Source organism: Schistocerca nitens, chromosome 1, assembly GCF_023898315.1.
Source record: "Schistocerca nitens isolate TAMUIC-IGC-003100 chromosome 1, iqSchNite1.1, whole genome shotgun sequence".
Classification (NCBI taxonomy): domain Eukaryota; kingdom Metazoa; phylum Arthropoda; class Insecta; order Orthoptera; family Acrididae; genus Schistocerca; species Schistocerca nitens.
In genome coordinates, this window is record NC_064614.1 from 1,189,868,281 (window position 1) to 1,189,885,080 (window position 16,800).

At 43.7% G+C, this 16,800-nt stretch overlaps 1 protein-coding gene across 1 annotated transcript; it reads left to right on the forward strand.

Annotated features, from left to right (window-relative positions):
- The first annotated feature begins 11,783 nt into the window (after positions 1–11,783).
- LOC126239398 (cuticle protein 67-like) lies at positions 11,784–15,041 on the forward strand. The gene is made up of 2 exons (XM_049947857.1): positions 11,784–11,839; positions 14,504–15,041. The coding sequence occupies exons 1-2, from the start codon at positions 11,831–11,833 to the stop codon at positions 14,960–14,962; spliced, it is 468 nt and encodes a 155-aa protein (XP_049803814.1). The 5' UTR covers positions 11,784–11,830; the 3' UTR covers positions 14,963–15,041.
- The last annotated feature ends 1,759 nt before the right edge of the window (positions 15,042–16,800 follow it).

The following is a 16,800-nucleotide window of genomic DNA, read 5'->3' on the forward strand; positions in this document are numbered from 1 at the left end:
AGCCTCTCTTCTGATTTAAAGCGAAAAGAAAGTAAACTCAACACATTCAGATCTGCGCGTCAACGGATACAACAGCAATGAAAGTGGATAAATATTTGGAAAGATGAAAAACGGTACAGGGAAACCGTTGGAATTCGAAACAGCTTCAAATAGTCTCGGAATTGATAAATACAGGCCCTGTATGGTTTTCAGGGGAGTCTTCTTCCAGGAAAATAGTGACGAGTTCAGGTATCGGTGATAGTGGTGGGTAGCTATCACGCAAGCTTCTCTCCAAACCAGACCACAAAGGCTGAATAATACTGAGAGGTCAATAATATTCAGATCTGGTGACTATGGTTTCCAGCGGTGACGAGACAATTCATCCATGTGCTCACGAAACCAGTCGTGGCTAATCCGAGCTGTATGAACAGGGCTCTTGTCCTTTCAGAACGCAGTATCACCATTGGGGAACAAATATTATACCATGCGATGGGCGTGATCAGCCAAAATAGTATCACATACTAATGTGACCATGCAGAGTAACCATGGGGCCCATGGAACACCACGATATTGCTGCTCAACTCATCCCAGAACCCCAGTCGTGTTTCAATCTTCATCCGTAAACTCGGCCAGAAATTGGGAACAGTGTTAAGCAGGACTCATCCGACCAAATGACTGTCTTCCATTGCTCCGTGATGTTTCATGGCTTCGGCACCACGTTATCCTGTGGTTTTGAAATTCAGCTCGCCATGCAGTTCGATGCTTACGGAGCTGCCTTCGTGCTGTTTTGGTGCTGTCAGAGGTTGTGAGAGCGACATTCGGTTCTGTAGTGTCATTTACGGCTGTCGTCCCCTTATTTTTCTCCACAGTCTTCAGTGACCGTCCACCATGATCACTCAACACACACTTCCGAGCACCCTTGATTACGGAACCACTCAACATACGAGCACTCACAGTACGAGCACCAACAATTGGCCCACGCTCAAATTCACTGCGCTCCGACATAATGAACTCACAACTACACACAACAGTGTTCTGACCACAACTGACACTTGCAACGTACTGAGGACATTGAACAGGTGCCGTTCATGGCCAAATACAACGGCGCCACCTTAGGCTTGTCAAGCATCTGTATTGGTGTCCAAGCATGCATTTCTCGCGGTGTTTGCATACTTTTGTCCAACCCCTGCGTTTCAAGCATGTACGAGAGTTAGTAAGGCAGAATCTAGTACAATATGACCTAATGCTCAAGAATGAAGTTTCCACGATGGCAGTGATATTTTTATGTTACTTATTAAAGAGGTGAGCCGGTTATCGTGCTGTGGTTTGTTGCTAAAATTCCGAAACCGTACGCTCCTAGAAAAGAGAACCAGTAAACTGCTGCTGCCTCGTACATTTCCCACGTGTATCTCGCAAAAGGATGATTGTGACCTTCTTTCGAAATCTCGGTAGAATTTTCGCGTGCCCTCGCGCTTGGCGTGAGTTCATGCCGACAGATCCTTGTATGCCCCAGTAAATCCGGAGGAGGAGGGGGGGGGGGTGGGGAAGGGGAGCATTATGTACTTACCTCTCTTCCTGCTGAACTCACTGAAGCCAGCAAAGCGTGTTTGTATCTCCAGGTTCGTTGTACCAGCTCTAGGGATACTTAGGCAACGGATTTCGTGAATTTGATTGAAGCAAATTAACAAAATCCGTTAGTCTCAGTTATTTCCATTGTTTACTAATTCTCGTTCGAGTTATGTGTCAAACAGGTTACAGTTAAATCACGGGTACTAATATTGCAATATTCTTTAACGCAAAGCAGAACAAACAAATACGTATTTCTCATAACACATCTGACAAGCAAGACCATTACCAGTTTTTCAGTGCCAAACATCGAGCACTCTTCCAGCCCCAATATAATTTTTATATGTGGACTTCTTTACGAAGGTCGCTAATAATTATTTGAATGTAGACCAAATATCAGACAGATTTTGGTTACTTTACATTAACATCTCCATGTATATGTAACGATCACACTCTATATAAGTAGGTTACCATTCCTATTTCCTATAGCCCAAGTAAATTGATCAGAGTAGTTGCTGTTGAAACTCTTAATGACAATCGTAGAATTCATTGCTGTCTTGTCACAGAACATGAATAATTAAGTTTTAAGTACTGATTTAGTTTTAAAAAATTCAAACTGAAGTTAGTACCAGCATTTGTGGGGATTTAGCACAGTGTAAAATTCTATTTATGTACTTAATGCTTCAACTTTATTCGGCCTCAACAGTTTGACATAATCTAAAATGCAATGTGTCTGCTCTGTCATGAATTATCCAAAGGTGACAGCTACGAAATTTACGAATTTCTTATAATTTGCTTGTTCTTTCGATTTTTTATAGAATAACTGGTCATTATCGAAGAAAATCGAGAATTAGCGATAGTTAAATAACTTTTTATACGTCAATGTGGTCTCAAACATTGTTGTCATTGATGAGGGGTGACATGGTCATCTTCAAGATAACAAATATTCAATGTTTGACAATATTGAGAAACCGAAACAGTGTAAAAATGGTTCAAATGGCTGTAAGCACTATGGGGCTTAACATCTGAGGTCATTAGTCCCCTAGACTGTTACTTATTAAACCTAACTAACCTAAAGACATCACACACACCCATGCTCGAGGCAGGATTCGAACCTGCGACCGTAGCAGTAGCGCGGTTCCGAACTGAAGCGCCCAGAACCGGTTGACCACAGCGGCCGGCCGAAACAGTCTAACATCACAAGTATTTGTTTTCTTCATTGACCGCTTTCGATCGTTATGATCGTCGTCAGGCTGATGTAAAGAGGAATGTGCATATTTATGAGTGAGAGCATTACGATAAGTTAACAGTATTATACACTGAGGTCACAAAAGTCCTGGGATAGCGATACGCACATTTATAGATGGCAGTAGTATCGCATACCCAAGGTATTAAAGGGGCTGGGGATTCACACAGCTGTCATTTGTATTCAGGTGAATCCTGTGACAAGGTTGTCGACGTTATTATGGCCGCACGATGGGAATTAACTTTGAAGGCGGAATGGTAGTTGAAGCTAGAAGTGTGGGACATTTCGGAATCGTAAGGGAATTCACTACTCCGAGATGCACAGTGTCGAGAGCGGGCCGAGACTACCAGACTTCAGGCATTACCTCTCACCATGGACAACGCAGTGGCCGACGACCTTCACATAACGATGGAGAACAGCGCGTTGGTGTTCGCGTGGACTTGTCAGTGCTAACAGACACGCAACACTGCGTGAAAGAACCGCAGAAATCAGTGTAGGACCTATGACGAACGTATCCGTTAGGGCAGTGCGGCAAAATCTGGCGCTAATGGACTACGGTGGCAGACGACCGACGCTAGTGCCTCTGTGAACAGCACGACATCGCCTGCAGCGCCTCTCCTGGGCTGGTGACGATATCGGTTGGACCACAGGCGACTGAAAAACTTGTCCTGGACAGACGAATCCCGATTTCAGTTGGTAATAGCTGATGGTAGGGTTCGAGTGTGGTGCAGTCCTCGTGAAACCGTGGGCGCTAGTTGTCAACAAGTCACTGTGAAAGCCAGTGGTGGCTCCACATTGCTGTGTTTACATGGAATGAGAACACTCATTGACTACTTGCAGACCATTGACAGCCATTCAGTGACTTCTTGTTCCCAAACTACGATGGGATTTTTGTGGATAACCACAACTTTTCGCGATTGGTTTGAAGAACATTCTCGACAATCTGAGCGAATGGTCTGGCCATATAGATCGCCCGACAAGCATACCATCGAACATGCATGGGACCTATTCGAGAGGTTAGTTCGTGCACAGAATCCTATACCGGAATCACTTTCGTAATTATGTACGGCATAGAGGCAGCATGGCTCAATACGAGGGCAGTTCAATAAGTAATGCAACACATTTTTTTTCTGAAACGGGGGTTGTTTTATTCAGCATTGAAATACACCAGGTTATTCCCCAATCTTTTAGCTACACAACACTATTTTTCAACGTAATCTCCATTCAATGCTACGGCCTTACGCCACCTTGAAATGAGGGCCTGTATGCCTGCACGGTACCATTCCACTGGTCGATGTCGGAGCCAACGTCGTTCTGCATCAATAACTTCTTCATCATCCGTGTAGTGCGTCCCACGGATTGCGTCCTTCATTGGGCCAAACATATGGAAATGCGACGGTGCGAGATCGGGGCTGTAGGGTGCATGAGGAAGAACAGTTCACTGAAGTTTTGTGAGCTCCTCTCGGGTGCGAAGACTTGTGTGAGGTCTTGCGTTGTCATGAAGAAGGAGAAGTTCGTTCTGATTTTTGTGCCTACGAACACGCTGAAGTCGTTTCTTCAATTTCTGAAGAGTAGCACAATACACTTCAGAGTTGATCGTTTGACCATGGGGAAGGACATCGAACAGAATAACCCCTTCAGCGTCCCAGAAGACTGTAACCATGACTTTACCGGCTGAGGGTATGGCTTTAAACTTTTTCTTGGTAGGGGAGTGGGTGTGGCGCCACTCCATTGATTGCCGTTTTGTTTCAGGTTCGAAGTGATGAACCCATGTTTCATCGCCTGTAACAATCTTTGACAAGAAATTGTCACCCTCAGCCACATGACGAGCAAGCAATTCCGCACAGATGGTTCTCCTTTGCTCTTTATGGTGTTCGGTTAGACAACGAGGGACCCAGCGGGAACAAACCTTTGAATATCCCAACTGGTGAACAATTGTGACAGCACTACCAACAGAGATGTCAAGTTGAGCACTGAGTTGTTTGATGGTGATCCGTCGATCATCTCGAACGAGTGTGTTCGCACGCTCCGCCATTGCAGGAGTCACAGCTGTGCACGGCCGGCCCGCACGCGGGAGATCAGTCTTGCTAGACCTTGCGGCGATGATGACACATGCTTTGCCCAACGACTCACAGTGCTTTTGTCCACTGCCAGATCACCGTAGACATTCTGCAAGCGCCTATGAATATCTGAGATGCCCTGGTTTTCCGCCAAAAGAAACTCGATCACTGCCCGTTGTTTGTAACGCACATCCGTTACAGACGCCATTTTAACAGCTCCGTACAGCGCTGCCACCTGTCGGAAGTCAATGAAACTATACGAGACGAAGCGGGAATGTTTGAAAATATTCCACAAGAAATTTCCGGTTTTTTCAACCAAAATTGGCTGAGAAAAAAAATGTGTTGCATTACTTATTGAGCTGCCCTCGTATTTCTGCAGGGTACTTCCGTGCCAACTCGAGTTGTTGCAATACGCCCGGCAAAAGGTTGTCCGAAACGATATTAAGTGTATACCATGACTTTTGTCACCTCAGTGTAAGTGGTAGCGGTGACTCACATCACCTGAGAAGCATCCGTTAAACAACACACGTCTCTCATTGAAATTAATAAAAGAGGCAAATAGGATTTATCGCCATGTTTGGCATCTTCACGTAGTGTAAGACTATCGTAAAATTGTAATTAACTCTTATGTCCCGTGATGTAGTGCAGTCGTTAGCACACTGTGAGTCCCGCAGCAGCACGAACAACTGAGGCTGCTTGACAGCATAGTGGTGTGTGCAGTGTCAGAGATACAGTGTCTAAAATTCTAGATGAGCCAAAATAGGATAAATAAAATATAGTTTAAAAAAACAGTGAGAGTTTAAATATGGATATACAGTAAGTTGTTAGCTAAACTCACAAATGGTTGTTCTCAAATAAATGTCAGCAACGTACATAGTTCACAAAGAAGCTGATTAAATGCAGCGTCTCAAAATACGAAAAAGCCACTGGCACAACGGGCTGGGGAAAACAGAGCCAAGAAAACGGGGGCGGCGCGTGGCAACGGATACAAGGCAAATGGACAAAGTTGGAATATCAGGACACGCAAGAACTACAGCAACCTGTCATACAGTGAAAAACAGGCATTCACGATAAATTCGTTTCGTTTATTAGGAAGTTCTACAGGGTGGTGTTTTTATAACCTGTAGATCTCTATTTCTTCGAGATGGTTCAATATAGGCGGCCCTTTGGCGCGGGAGTGTACGACTTACATCTTGCAATCTAGGTTGTTTACGGTAGGATTGTTACAGTATGCTTCTGTTCCGTCAGGTGTTATACAAATGCATTTTTGTTCTGTTGGTTAGTATTTTAAAGTTCTTATTTTTCTTCTCTCTATTTCGTAATGAGCGTTTTATTAAAGTGATTGCGTATTATTATTAATTGATTTTTTATTTATGGTTTGGTTTAGCGACTCCTTTTTACTGTTTGCTCCTTTTATTTAAGCTCAGTCCTTTTAATTATGTTTGCGGTGGTTATGAAGTCTATATCGCTTAATGTCCTCCGTAAGTTAAAGAATACGGTAATACCATATGCGTTTCGCAGCAGCAGATCTCGTTGGGTCTCCTTGCTGGAACTTCTCCACCCGAAATCACTAAAGATAATTTATCGCTCTACGGAAATCGATCGGTACAGCCAAGTGCTATGCTGTGTCATGTGTATGGAATGTTGCGTCCAACTTTAGTTAGTGAAATTATTTAGGTCTTCGGAGAAATATTCTCGTCGAAACCCAGAACCGTGTAAAACTGCAGGTTCGCACCATCAAACCACACAACACTTCCGAACGACTTGTGTCTTTGTAATCAACGGATATTTCTTTTTAAATGATTAAGGGTTATGAACTCTACACACCTGATACTACTTTTGTGCTTTTATGTGTGTTTATTTTCTTCAGTACCATAAAACATGGATTACTGCCTTAATGGCGGCTTCCAACAATCTCCTCTCGATCCGCCATAGAACACCTCTCTTCCAATGTCCAACATGGAATAATTATCTCTTTGCCGTAGCGTAATACAGTCTGTATATTTTTTTAATCGAGTTCACACGGAGATGCTTAGATTCCACAGAGTACTTATCTCTCGCACAGGTATTTTACATTTATCGTCGCATTAAGAGTCCGTCGCACTTAGGCTAATTTTTTAAATTTCTCACAAACACCGTAATGTCCACTATGGAACCCGGAATTCGTAGATTATACGTTTGTTACCTGTCTTACGTCCAAGCCGCAGTTTGCTATGCATCGTAAATGTTTCTTTTTGTAGCCAATACGCAAGAATATGCAATGATCATTCACAATGAACATGAGCACAAATAACAAGCACATTAAACTGACGCAAATTTCTTCGTCTACAGGTTTTATTTACCGACATTTGAAAAAATGGTTCAAATGATTCTGAGCACTATGGGACTCAACTGCTGTGGTCATCAGTCCCCTAGAACTTAGAACTACTTAAACGTAACTAACCTAAGGACATCACACACATCCATGCCCGAGGCAGGATTCGAACCTGCGACCGTAGCAGTCGCACGGTTCCGGGCTGCGCGCCTAGAACCGCGAGACCACCGCGGCCGGCCCGACATTTGAGGGCACAAAACAATATTGAAGTGTCCAATGCACAGTGTATTTCTTTACACCATGAATGGAAAATTAGATATCCGAGCTCACATTGAGAGCTTGCCTATTAATGGTTCAAATAGCTCTGAGTACTACGAGACTTAACTTCTGAGGTCATCAGTCCCCTAGAACTTAGAACTACTTAAACCTAACTAACCTAAGGACATCACACACATCCATGCCCGAGGCAGGATTCGAAACTGCGACCGTAGCGGTCGCGCGGTTCCAAACTGTAGAGCCTAGAACCGCTCGGCCACTCCGGCCGGCGCCTATTAATGACGTGGCCTATCAGTCCTATGAGTTTCGAGACTGCATTAATAAAAAATAGAGAAAAGTTTCTAACCCGTCAGGTGATCTACTTAGTCTCCTTCAATGTGTACACCGCACAGAACGTTCGTAAGACCATGTGAAACGGTCACTAAAGTGGAATGTGATATTCGCTCATCCCAGTGGCCTGAATGAAGGTCAAAGCGTTGACCCTTGATGCACTCCGTCGTTTTATTGTAGGTTCGTACTGATAACACCAAGTCTCGTCACCCCTGACGATTTTCTCCAGAAAAGAAGTCCCAATTTTGCGTTCAATCGAGTTGCGACAGGCGTCCACGCGTGTTTTTCCTCGGAGTGTGAAGTATGCGAGACGAACTTTGCACACACTTTTCCCTTATTCAGAACATCCTGAAGTCTCTCTTGAACACTTTGATTTGGAGACGTTGCTGCGGTTGCGTGTTCACTACTTAACACTGGCTGCTTAGGACTGACCGAGCGAGTGGGTGTAATGGTTAGCAAGCTGGACTTGCATTCAGCAGGACGAGAGATCAAATCCGAGCTGACCATCAAGATTCAGGTTTTCCGTGGTTTCCCTAAATCGGTTAAGGGGGGACTTCACCCTAACCAAATTCTCAACAAAAAAAAAAAAAAAAGAAAAAAAACTAGTTATTTCACACCTTTGCAGTGTTTATTCTTAGATCCAAGGATTTCACTGTATTAGAATTACATATAAATCTAAGAAATATTGAAATATGCACTCCGTGACGGGCAATTGCACACTGACAGCTGCAAAGGTGGTAAAGATAGATCCTGGTATCAGAGACTTGCATCTGATGCACGACTGGCAAGATGCACTGATGGCAAGACACAAAATGCAAATGAAAATTTGCACAATGTCATTTGGTCCAACTTCGCCCCCCCTCCCCCCAAACAGCCTTCCCCTTATCACACCCCACCACCGCCGCCAAAAAGGTATTGCTGTTCTTAATTCATTGCCAACTTTTTCAGCTCGAAAATTAACCAATTTCAATGGAACTTCTGCAGGAAATAGTTTTAAGGGTATTTTCATCCACACTAATATTATAAAAATGTAGACTGTCTATTTTATTATCACATTTATGTACCGATAAAGAAAATTTATGTTTGAAGGTTGGAAAAAGCTACTGAAAGTAAATTATTAACATTTCTCATAAAATGAATACATGGAAGTATTGAACAATGTCTTGTGAATGTACCTGAAAAATGTGGAATGTGAAAATTGAGGTATGAACACCAAAAGTTGGTGTTCAAAAACACCATTACACAACATATTAGAAATTCCTAACTCAGAAACCAGTGAAGTTCTGGACTTCAAAGGTTGCGTATTCCTACAGCTTTACATAATAGGTTTGATTTTAAAATTCGGTTGAAATCGAGAAAGCAGAAGAAAAATAAAAGTTTTGGGTGGACTCTCCGCTTAAGGCAAATGCCAGGATGATTCCTATGAAAGGGAACGGCCGATTTCCTTTCCTAATCAGGGCTTGTGTTCCGTCTCTAATGACATCGCTGTCTCTGGGATGTCAAAGCTCTAATCTTCCGTTTTAAAAGTGAGTTCTCGAATTTACATCTGTTGTTGCGACCTTGGTTACTGCGATGACGTGGCTTGTACGCCAGGAATAAAATCAGTGTGGGAACATTCTGGACGGACGATGTTGGTGGGGACGGGAAAAACCGACCGGTTGAAACAGACAACGATAAAACAGATATCGACATTAAGTTCTGAAGAACCAGTATTTTTCGATATTTGTTGACTCGGTTTAGCAGATGTTTTCTAACCGGGTAAAAGACAGACATATCAATTATCCACAGCACGTGGTACAATTTTTGGTTTTTAAATAAACCTTTTTTTAAGAAACGAGTGATTATTAATCGTAAAATTTCCATTGATTTGAATTATTGCGTTATTATAGAAAATGGGAAAAGCGATCAGTGCTATTTTAGTAACAATGCCTACTGAAACGAGCTACAAACACATGGCATAGGAACTGGTGCAGCATTGCTGAGACAATAATGTCCCTGTTGCGGTGTGTAGTGGCGTGAGCAGGACGTGTACTTGCACCCTCATATGGTAGTCTATATGGTAGTTTCTCGCTGTTGTCGAACATTAACTCTATTACAGAATGGTGTCATAACTATTCTGGAGCTGTTTTAGAAGTGCTGTACTAGTGAAATACAATGCTCTATTTGCTTTAAAAAATTAAGAACGGGAGGAGCCACAACAAACTTGCGTCATCACATAAGGAGAAAACTCATAGTTTCCAATAAAAGTAGAAAGTTGTTGATATGTTATCTATGTCTACATGATATGCCTTTATCCGATTGTTGCCGTTGAAGACGGACAAATTAAAACGAAAAATGGAGCTGTCCAACCTGAGTTTTGACCTTTTAGCACTGACTATTTGTAATAATTAAATAGTCGTATGATTCTCGATTACAACGTGATTTTTGAGCATAGATTCCAAAAATTAGAATCAATAGGAAAATAGTGGTGATTTTTTCTAGTATTCAGCCACTTGTCACTTTTCGGGAAAAGAACAGACTAAGTTTTCTTTTATTTGACTATTTAATGTAACGTTTTGATTCTGTGTATCTTAAAACACAGGGAGTGAAAATTCTTTTGTTCGATTTCTACGTTTACCATAGGAAATAATAGGAACAAAAAAACTGAAAATCTGTTATTTTGGAAACCGGTTATTTTAAGCGGTTTTAACACTCACGTGCAACTGACGCTGAAACAAAAAAGGATATAACAGAAAACCGGTTGTTATAATGATAACCGCCATCCCTAGGTGTAGGTGTATATGTCGGTATCTAGCGTATTTGACAATTCACGTTATGTACTTCTAGAGTTTGTAGAGGGTCGATGAAGCTTTACATAGGCAGCCACGTCCAGAAACATCATCCAACTGCGCTACAGAACGTCAAAGTTGCAGACGCCGGTGCCTGTTAATGTATGAATATACACGGTGATTCCGTGATGATGTTGCAAACTTTCAAGGATGATGCAGAAGGCTAAATGTATCAACTTTACCTAACGGTCCCTGTGCCAGAAACGAAAGAGTCGAAAGTTATAAGCAAAAACTATTCTCATGCCTCTTACAATGGAATACATGTACCAGTACTATTGTTGCTAAGGTCGTGGGGTAGGCAACGTTCAGAGGCGGTAGTATGGACCAAAACAAGAAAAAATGTCTTGTACACGGGCTCTAAAATGCATACCTTACGGGCGATGAGCACCGTTCAATACAAGAAATGTGACTCACACTAGCGAATATTAGTGTTCATAGCTCCTCTGGCATGCATTTTAGAGCCCATGTTTACTAAACATTTTTTCTTGTCCTGGTCCATACTACTACCTCTGAAAGTTGCCTACCCCACAATCTTAGCAACAACAGCACTGGTACATATATTCCACTGTCAGAGGTATCAGAATGGTTTTGGCTCATAACTTTCGACTCGTTCGTTTCGAGCACAGGGAACCTTAGCTCAAATTGATATATTTTACCTTCTCCATCATCATTGAAAGTTTGTAACAACATCACGAAATCACCCTGTTTGTATACACATTCACAGACGCCGGCACCTCTAACTTAGACCCTCTGTAACGCCGTAGAATGACTTATCCGGACATGGGTTTCTATGAAAATGTTGATCGACTAAGTCCCTTCTACATCCTCTAGAAGTGTATAACATGAATTTTGAAACATCCTGTAGATACAGATGCCGAGACCATTCTGTACAAAGAGCTTATTCTGCCCGAGTTGGGCGGGAAGTTTGCACCTCGCTCTTGACAAGGTTGCACCTGCAGACTAGTTGGTCGGAATGCGCGCACCTCCCCGTCTGTCCCCTGAGACAATGCGCGCGCCCGCGCTGTTGCGAAAACAGAGGTCCCTGCTGGCCGCGCTATGGAAATGCGCCAGCCACCGGCTGCTCGCCTGCGCTGCGGTGCGGGGGGCGTGAACGTGGTCCGGCCACCGGCGCAGCGCCTATAAAACGGCGGCCGGCCGCCTTCCAGGCACACACAGCCCACCAGCTCTCCATCACACCAGACCAGCAACGCAGCGCTCCGCCGACGCCACCATGTACAAAGTGAGTACCACGCACCCTCGGCAGAACACGCGCTGGCAGTGTGACGAAGCACTAGTGTAAACTGTTCCGTCGTTTCGGACCCTACTTTACGTAGTCATCATCAGGCTGATGCTTTATATATCGTCCCCATGATGAAGGCCATTTTCGAGAATGGCTGAAACGTTGGAATATCTTATACCGTGATGCAGCTTCATTGCCATGAAATGTCCGTCAGTATTGAAAATATTTACGAATCTCCCTCGCTCTGTACACACACAGTTCCTTTAGCTGGCGTAGATGATGACTAAGGGCATTTATCCGTCCTCCGCTCACAATCTTATGTGTCAGGTACAGCTTGAATACACTGCAGTCACTTCGGAAACCAAGGACAATTTTGTTCAAACTTATGCGGCAACTAAGTTGTTTTGAACATCACAGCGCTCTACTAGCCAAGGTGCAGTTCCCTTCCTCAGTCCTCCAAACGGACAAGCCAATTAAGGGCAGACTCGGAACTACGCTGCTAACGGCATTTCTCGTATGAACTAATCAGTGCCGCAGGTGGATGAAGCGGAAAAAATCAGGAGCTCTAGATTTGTAGACTGTTGCTTACCCAATAAACCAACGAGCTACAGAAACAAAACATTCGTTCATTTTGTATTGGTAATAGGAACGTCAATCAACTGAGATCCATCTTCTGCTCAGATCACATTGCCACAGAACACCTGAGGAACTTACACAACATTCATCTCGCTACATACAGTAGGGTTTCATTCGCGTTGTGGATACCCATATTGTATTTGAATCACTGTGAAAACTTGTTCGCCTCTGCTAAGACCATGATTCATTGTTCTAGCACTGACACTAGATCATTTTAGCAGGGTCTAGTTTAGAGCACATTTCACTTGCTCTTTGTCAAGAAGGAAAGTAGAGGCAGAACATAGCGGCTCGATATGTTTTTCATTATATTAGGCGGGGAATATTTCGAGATGATTGTCAGTCGATTCTTTATTTTCTCCTATGAGATGAGACTCTCCCACCCATAAAACGATTTATTGAGTGTGCAGGTGGAGTTAACAACATTCGAGAGTATCACAGTGGGTTTTACGGACATATATCACTCGATTACTCACGAGACAACATGGAAAGATTTTGGGTGCTCATCTTAAGGGCTTCTACAGCCTCTTCCCCTTTCCCCCTCATTCCTACACCTTCTGCATACCCATCTGCGGAACTACTCTCGCAGCAAAAGGCATTCTACTGATGAAGCTATATCAAGTGCTAACGTTTGGTGAAAACAGTAATGAAAACTTTCGCCATGTAGTTTGATGTTCCTGAGGGCCATATCTGAACCAAAGCTGGAAAATCACCTTGCTGTAATTGCGGAAGAATACCTGTAATCGCCGGTAGGTGAGGCTGAGCGGTTCTAGGCGCTTCAGTACAGAACCGCGCGACTGCTAAGGTCGCAGGTTCGAATCCTGCCTCGGGCATGGATGTGTGATATCCTTAGGTTAGTTAGGTTTACGTAGTTCTAAGTTCTAGGGGACTGATGACCTAAGATGTTAAGTCCCATAGTGCTCAGAGCCATTTGAACCATTTGAACCTTCTGCGGCGTGAAAGCTGAAAGCATTCTTTCCTATACGATACAGCTAAGCTTCCTTTTTATTTTTTTTCCATAGCGTAGCTGTGTACATGAATAAATGTAGCTCCTAATATTATAATGTGCCAGATATTCATAGAAAGTATAGGTTGTCCATTTAACTAACTACACTAGAACAGTGATCATTTATTTCTAAATATCCGCTCCACTTTTTCTAATTTGAAAACAAATATAGGAAGAGAGCTTTAGATATCACGACGAAGGTTTTAGAAGTAGAGTGTTAGGCAAAATGGAAAAATAAAGCATTAGGAGGTGCCTGATAAACCTGGATGATGAGCTGGAATTTGAAGTATGCCCCTGCGTGAATATGAGTCCAGTCTTGTATTCAGTTCAACTCCTCCTGCGAAAACATAATGTACATCAATGACTCAGGTGCAATTACACATAAGTAGTGTCATTTCCAAGTCGCCAATGTGGAATCAAATAGAAAGACTTGCAACAGGTGGCCAAACAACCTCAGACTGTCAGTGATGCCATATGATCATTTCATTTCACGCCAAACAGGTCATCGATTTGGTGTGTGTACAGAATAAAGTCGATGCATACACAAACAACTACATTTACACATACGAGTACATTTTTTGCGTGAGATATTGTCCCAGAGTTGAACTAAAGATATTTACAGCAACTTATCCACCCTCCACTGTTCTGATCAAGGCTTCGGGAGGTTCCCCTTGGTTCTAAGGGAAATATTTTAACTGCAAACCCCACAGCTTTACTGGCATTTGGCTGAAGAAGGTTCTGAATCTACAACTGGGCAGAACTTGGGCAGCCAAGTCTCCCTTTAGGGTAAATATGGTAAGGAGTTCGAGAGATATTTACTGTCACACCCTCATAAGAGCATTTTCTCTCTCTTATTTCGACGACTGTCCTCTAATCAATTCTAAACTATGAAACGATGTCTAGAATGCTCACTTCCTGCCATTAAAATTTTGGGTCTTATTAGTTTTGTAACTATTTGTTATTGAACGGACTGAAGATTTTGCCTCGTACCACTTTACCAAGAACTCCGTCCTTTTTATTTGCAGTTCCTGGTTCTCGCTACCGTCCTGGCCGTCGCCAACGCCGGCTACCTGGGAGGCTACGCCGCCCCCGCCGTGGCCTACGGCGCCCCCGCCTACGCCGCCTACGGCGCCCACGCCGTCGCCCCCGCGGCCATCACCTCCCAGCACTCCAACATCCTGAGGAGCTTCGGCAACCTGGGACAGGTGTCCACCTACTCCAAGACCATCGACACCCCCTACTCCAGCGTCACCAAGTCTGACGTGCGCGTGAGCAACGACGCCCTGGCCGCCCCCGCCTACGGCTACGCCCGTGCCGCCTACGCCGCTCCCGCCTACGGCTACGCCCGCGCCGCCTACGCGCCCGCCGCCGCCTACGCCGCCCCCGCCGTCGCCGCCCACGGTCTGCTGGGAGTGGCCTACTCCGCCGCCCCCGCCGTCGCCCACCTGTCCTACAGCGCCCCTGCTCTGTCTTACGCCTGGTAGACAGCCCATCATCATAGCACCATCTCATCTCTGACTGTATTTATTTTGCGCTGCATGTAAATAAACCATTTGAAAAGTACTATTTTCTTTTTATTAAAACAAATCACAAATCAACAGAGCGAGGTGCCAAACGGTTAGCACATGCAATCAGGAGTACGACGATTCAAACCAGCGTCCGTGCATACAGATTTAGGTTTTCGTGATTTCCCTAAACAGTTCCAGGCAAATGCTGGGGTGGTTCCTTTGAAAGGGCATGGCCGATTTCCTTCCCCATCCTTCACACAATCCCAACTTGCGCTGCGTCTCTAATGACCTCGGTGTGGATGGTCCGCTACACCCAATCTTCCTTCCTTCTTGTAAACCACAAACCAAAGATTCTATAGACTGTGGAATAATAGCATGAAACAGTATGTATTTGTAAGGAGAAAAAACGTAGCAAGTTCAACGAAGCGTCGCAAAACAAGTGGTTTGTACAGAACGCACACAGAGTTAACTATTATGATCTAATTTTCGAGTCTATCTGATGATAGGCTGTTTAGTTGTCATGAGATAATTGTTTTCTGAATGTGTTAAATAGTTAACTACATCTAAATCGTTTAGAAAAGCAGTTCCTAAAGGACAAACGTACACATACACACACACTTTTGCAGGTTTACTAAAGCAACAAAGCAATTAAATACTAAAAAGAGTAATAAGGATTAAGAAAAAATTAACGAAGATCTAACCAGATACAATTGTCTGGCTGATTACTAGAGTAAACTATGATAAACTACTCATGACATTACTAGTGAGGATATAAACGACTATTACCTCCGAGATTAAGACATCATGTCAAGAACTGGAAATGTGGTGGAATGGATATCAGCAACGAGTTGCTTACTTTCGTTCCATGAATCACAACACTATTTAATTTTGGTTACCGAATTCACGTGATGAGCTGGTTGGTTAAGTACTTCTCATCATCGGTTTCTCTTTCCCATGAAAAGCTGCTACAGTTGCGTAAGACTGAGTCTGCGCCTCTAACGAAACGATTGCTGTTTTCTGATCAACAGTAAAAATATGTAATCTTTATGGAAACACCAAAAGAGGAATTGGTGTAACTCTCGCTAAGCGCTTTTATTTCCGAAGAAAGTGGAACAGTAACTGATTATTTACACTTCGTGTCATTGCCAGGGTCAGTAGCCTGCCGGAAAAAAATGCAACATCCTCACGGGCTGTGTTCAGAGGCCCAAGGTTATAATATGCCCTTATATGGGGTCGTAATGTTAGTGCTCCGTTTATCACAGTCACCTCACAGGCTGTCAGATGGAGCTCAGGAGGCCTGTCTGTGTACTCTCTACCTTGACTCTGTAGGCGTGACTGTGCTGTGAACCGTGTTCACTCAGCATTCGTTTTACGGTATAACCATGCCCCAGCGACGAGTACATGCTCCTACTGAATCCTGTAGGAAAATGGATGGACATATCGACGGATTGTTGAACATGTTGGGCCCAGTATATCGGTGGTGTGTTGCTGCATTCAACAGTGGCTTGTGGGACATTCACACACCTGTACACTGGGTTGTGGATGTCCTCTGAGTATTGACACATGTGAAGATCGAGACATTATGCGAGCTGCAGTGACCGACTGAACATCACCCAGGGACGAAATCCAGGCACATGTTAGACCTGCTGTGGCATCAGTTACCATTGGGTATCATTTTCTTGCATCAGGGTTATGAGCACATATGCCTGTGGCCTGGCTGTGACCAACGCCGCAAAACCGCCAATCGTGGCCACTCTGGTGTCATGAAATAGTTGACTGGAGAGTGTAAAGGTACTGTGTTGTCTTCCGTGGTG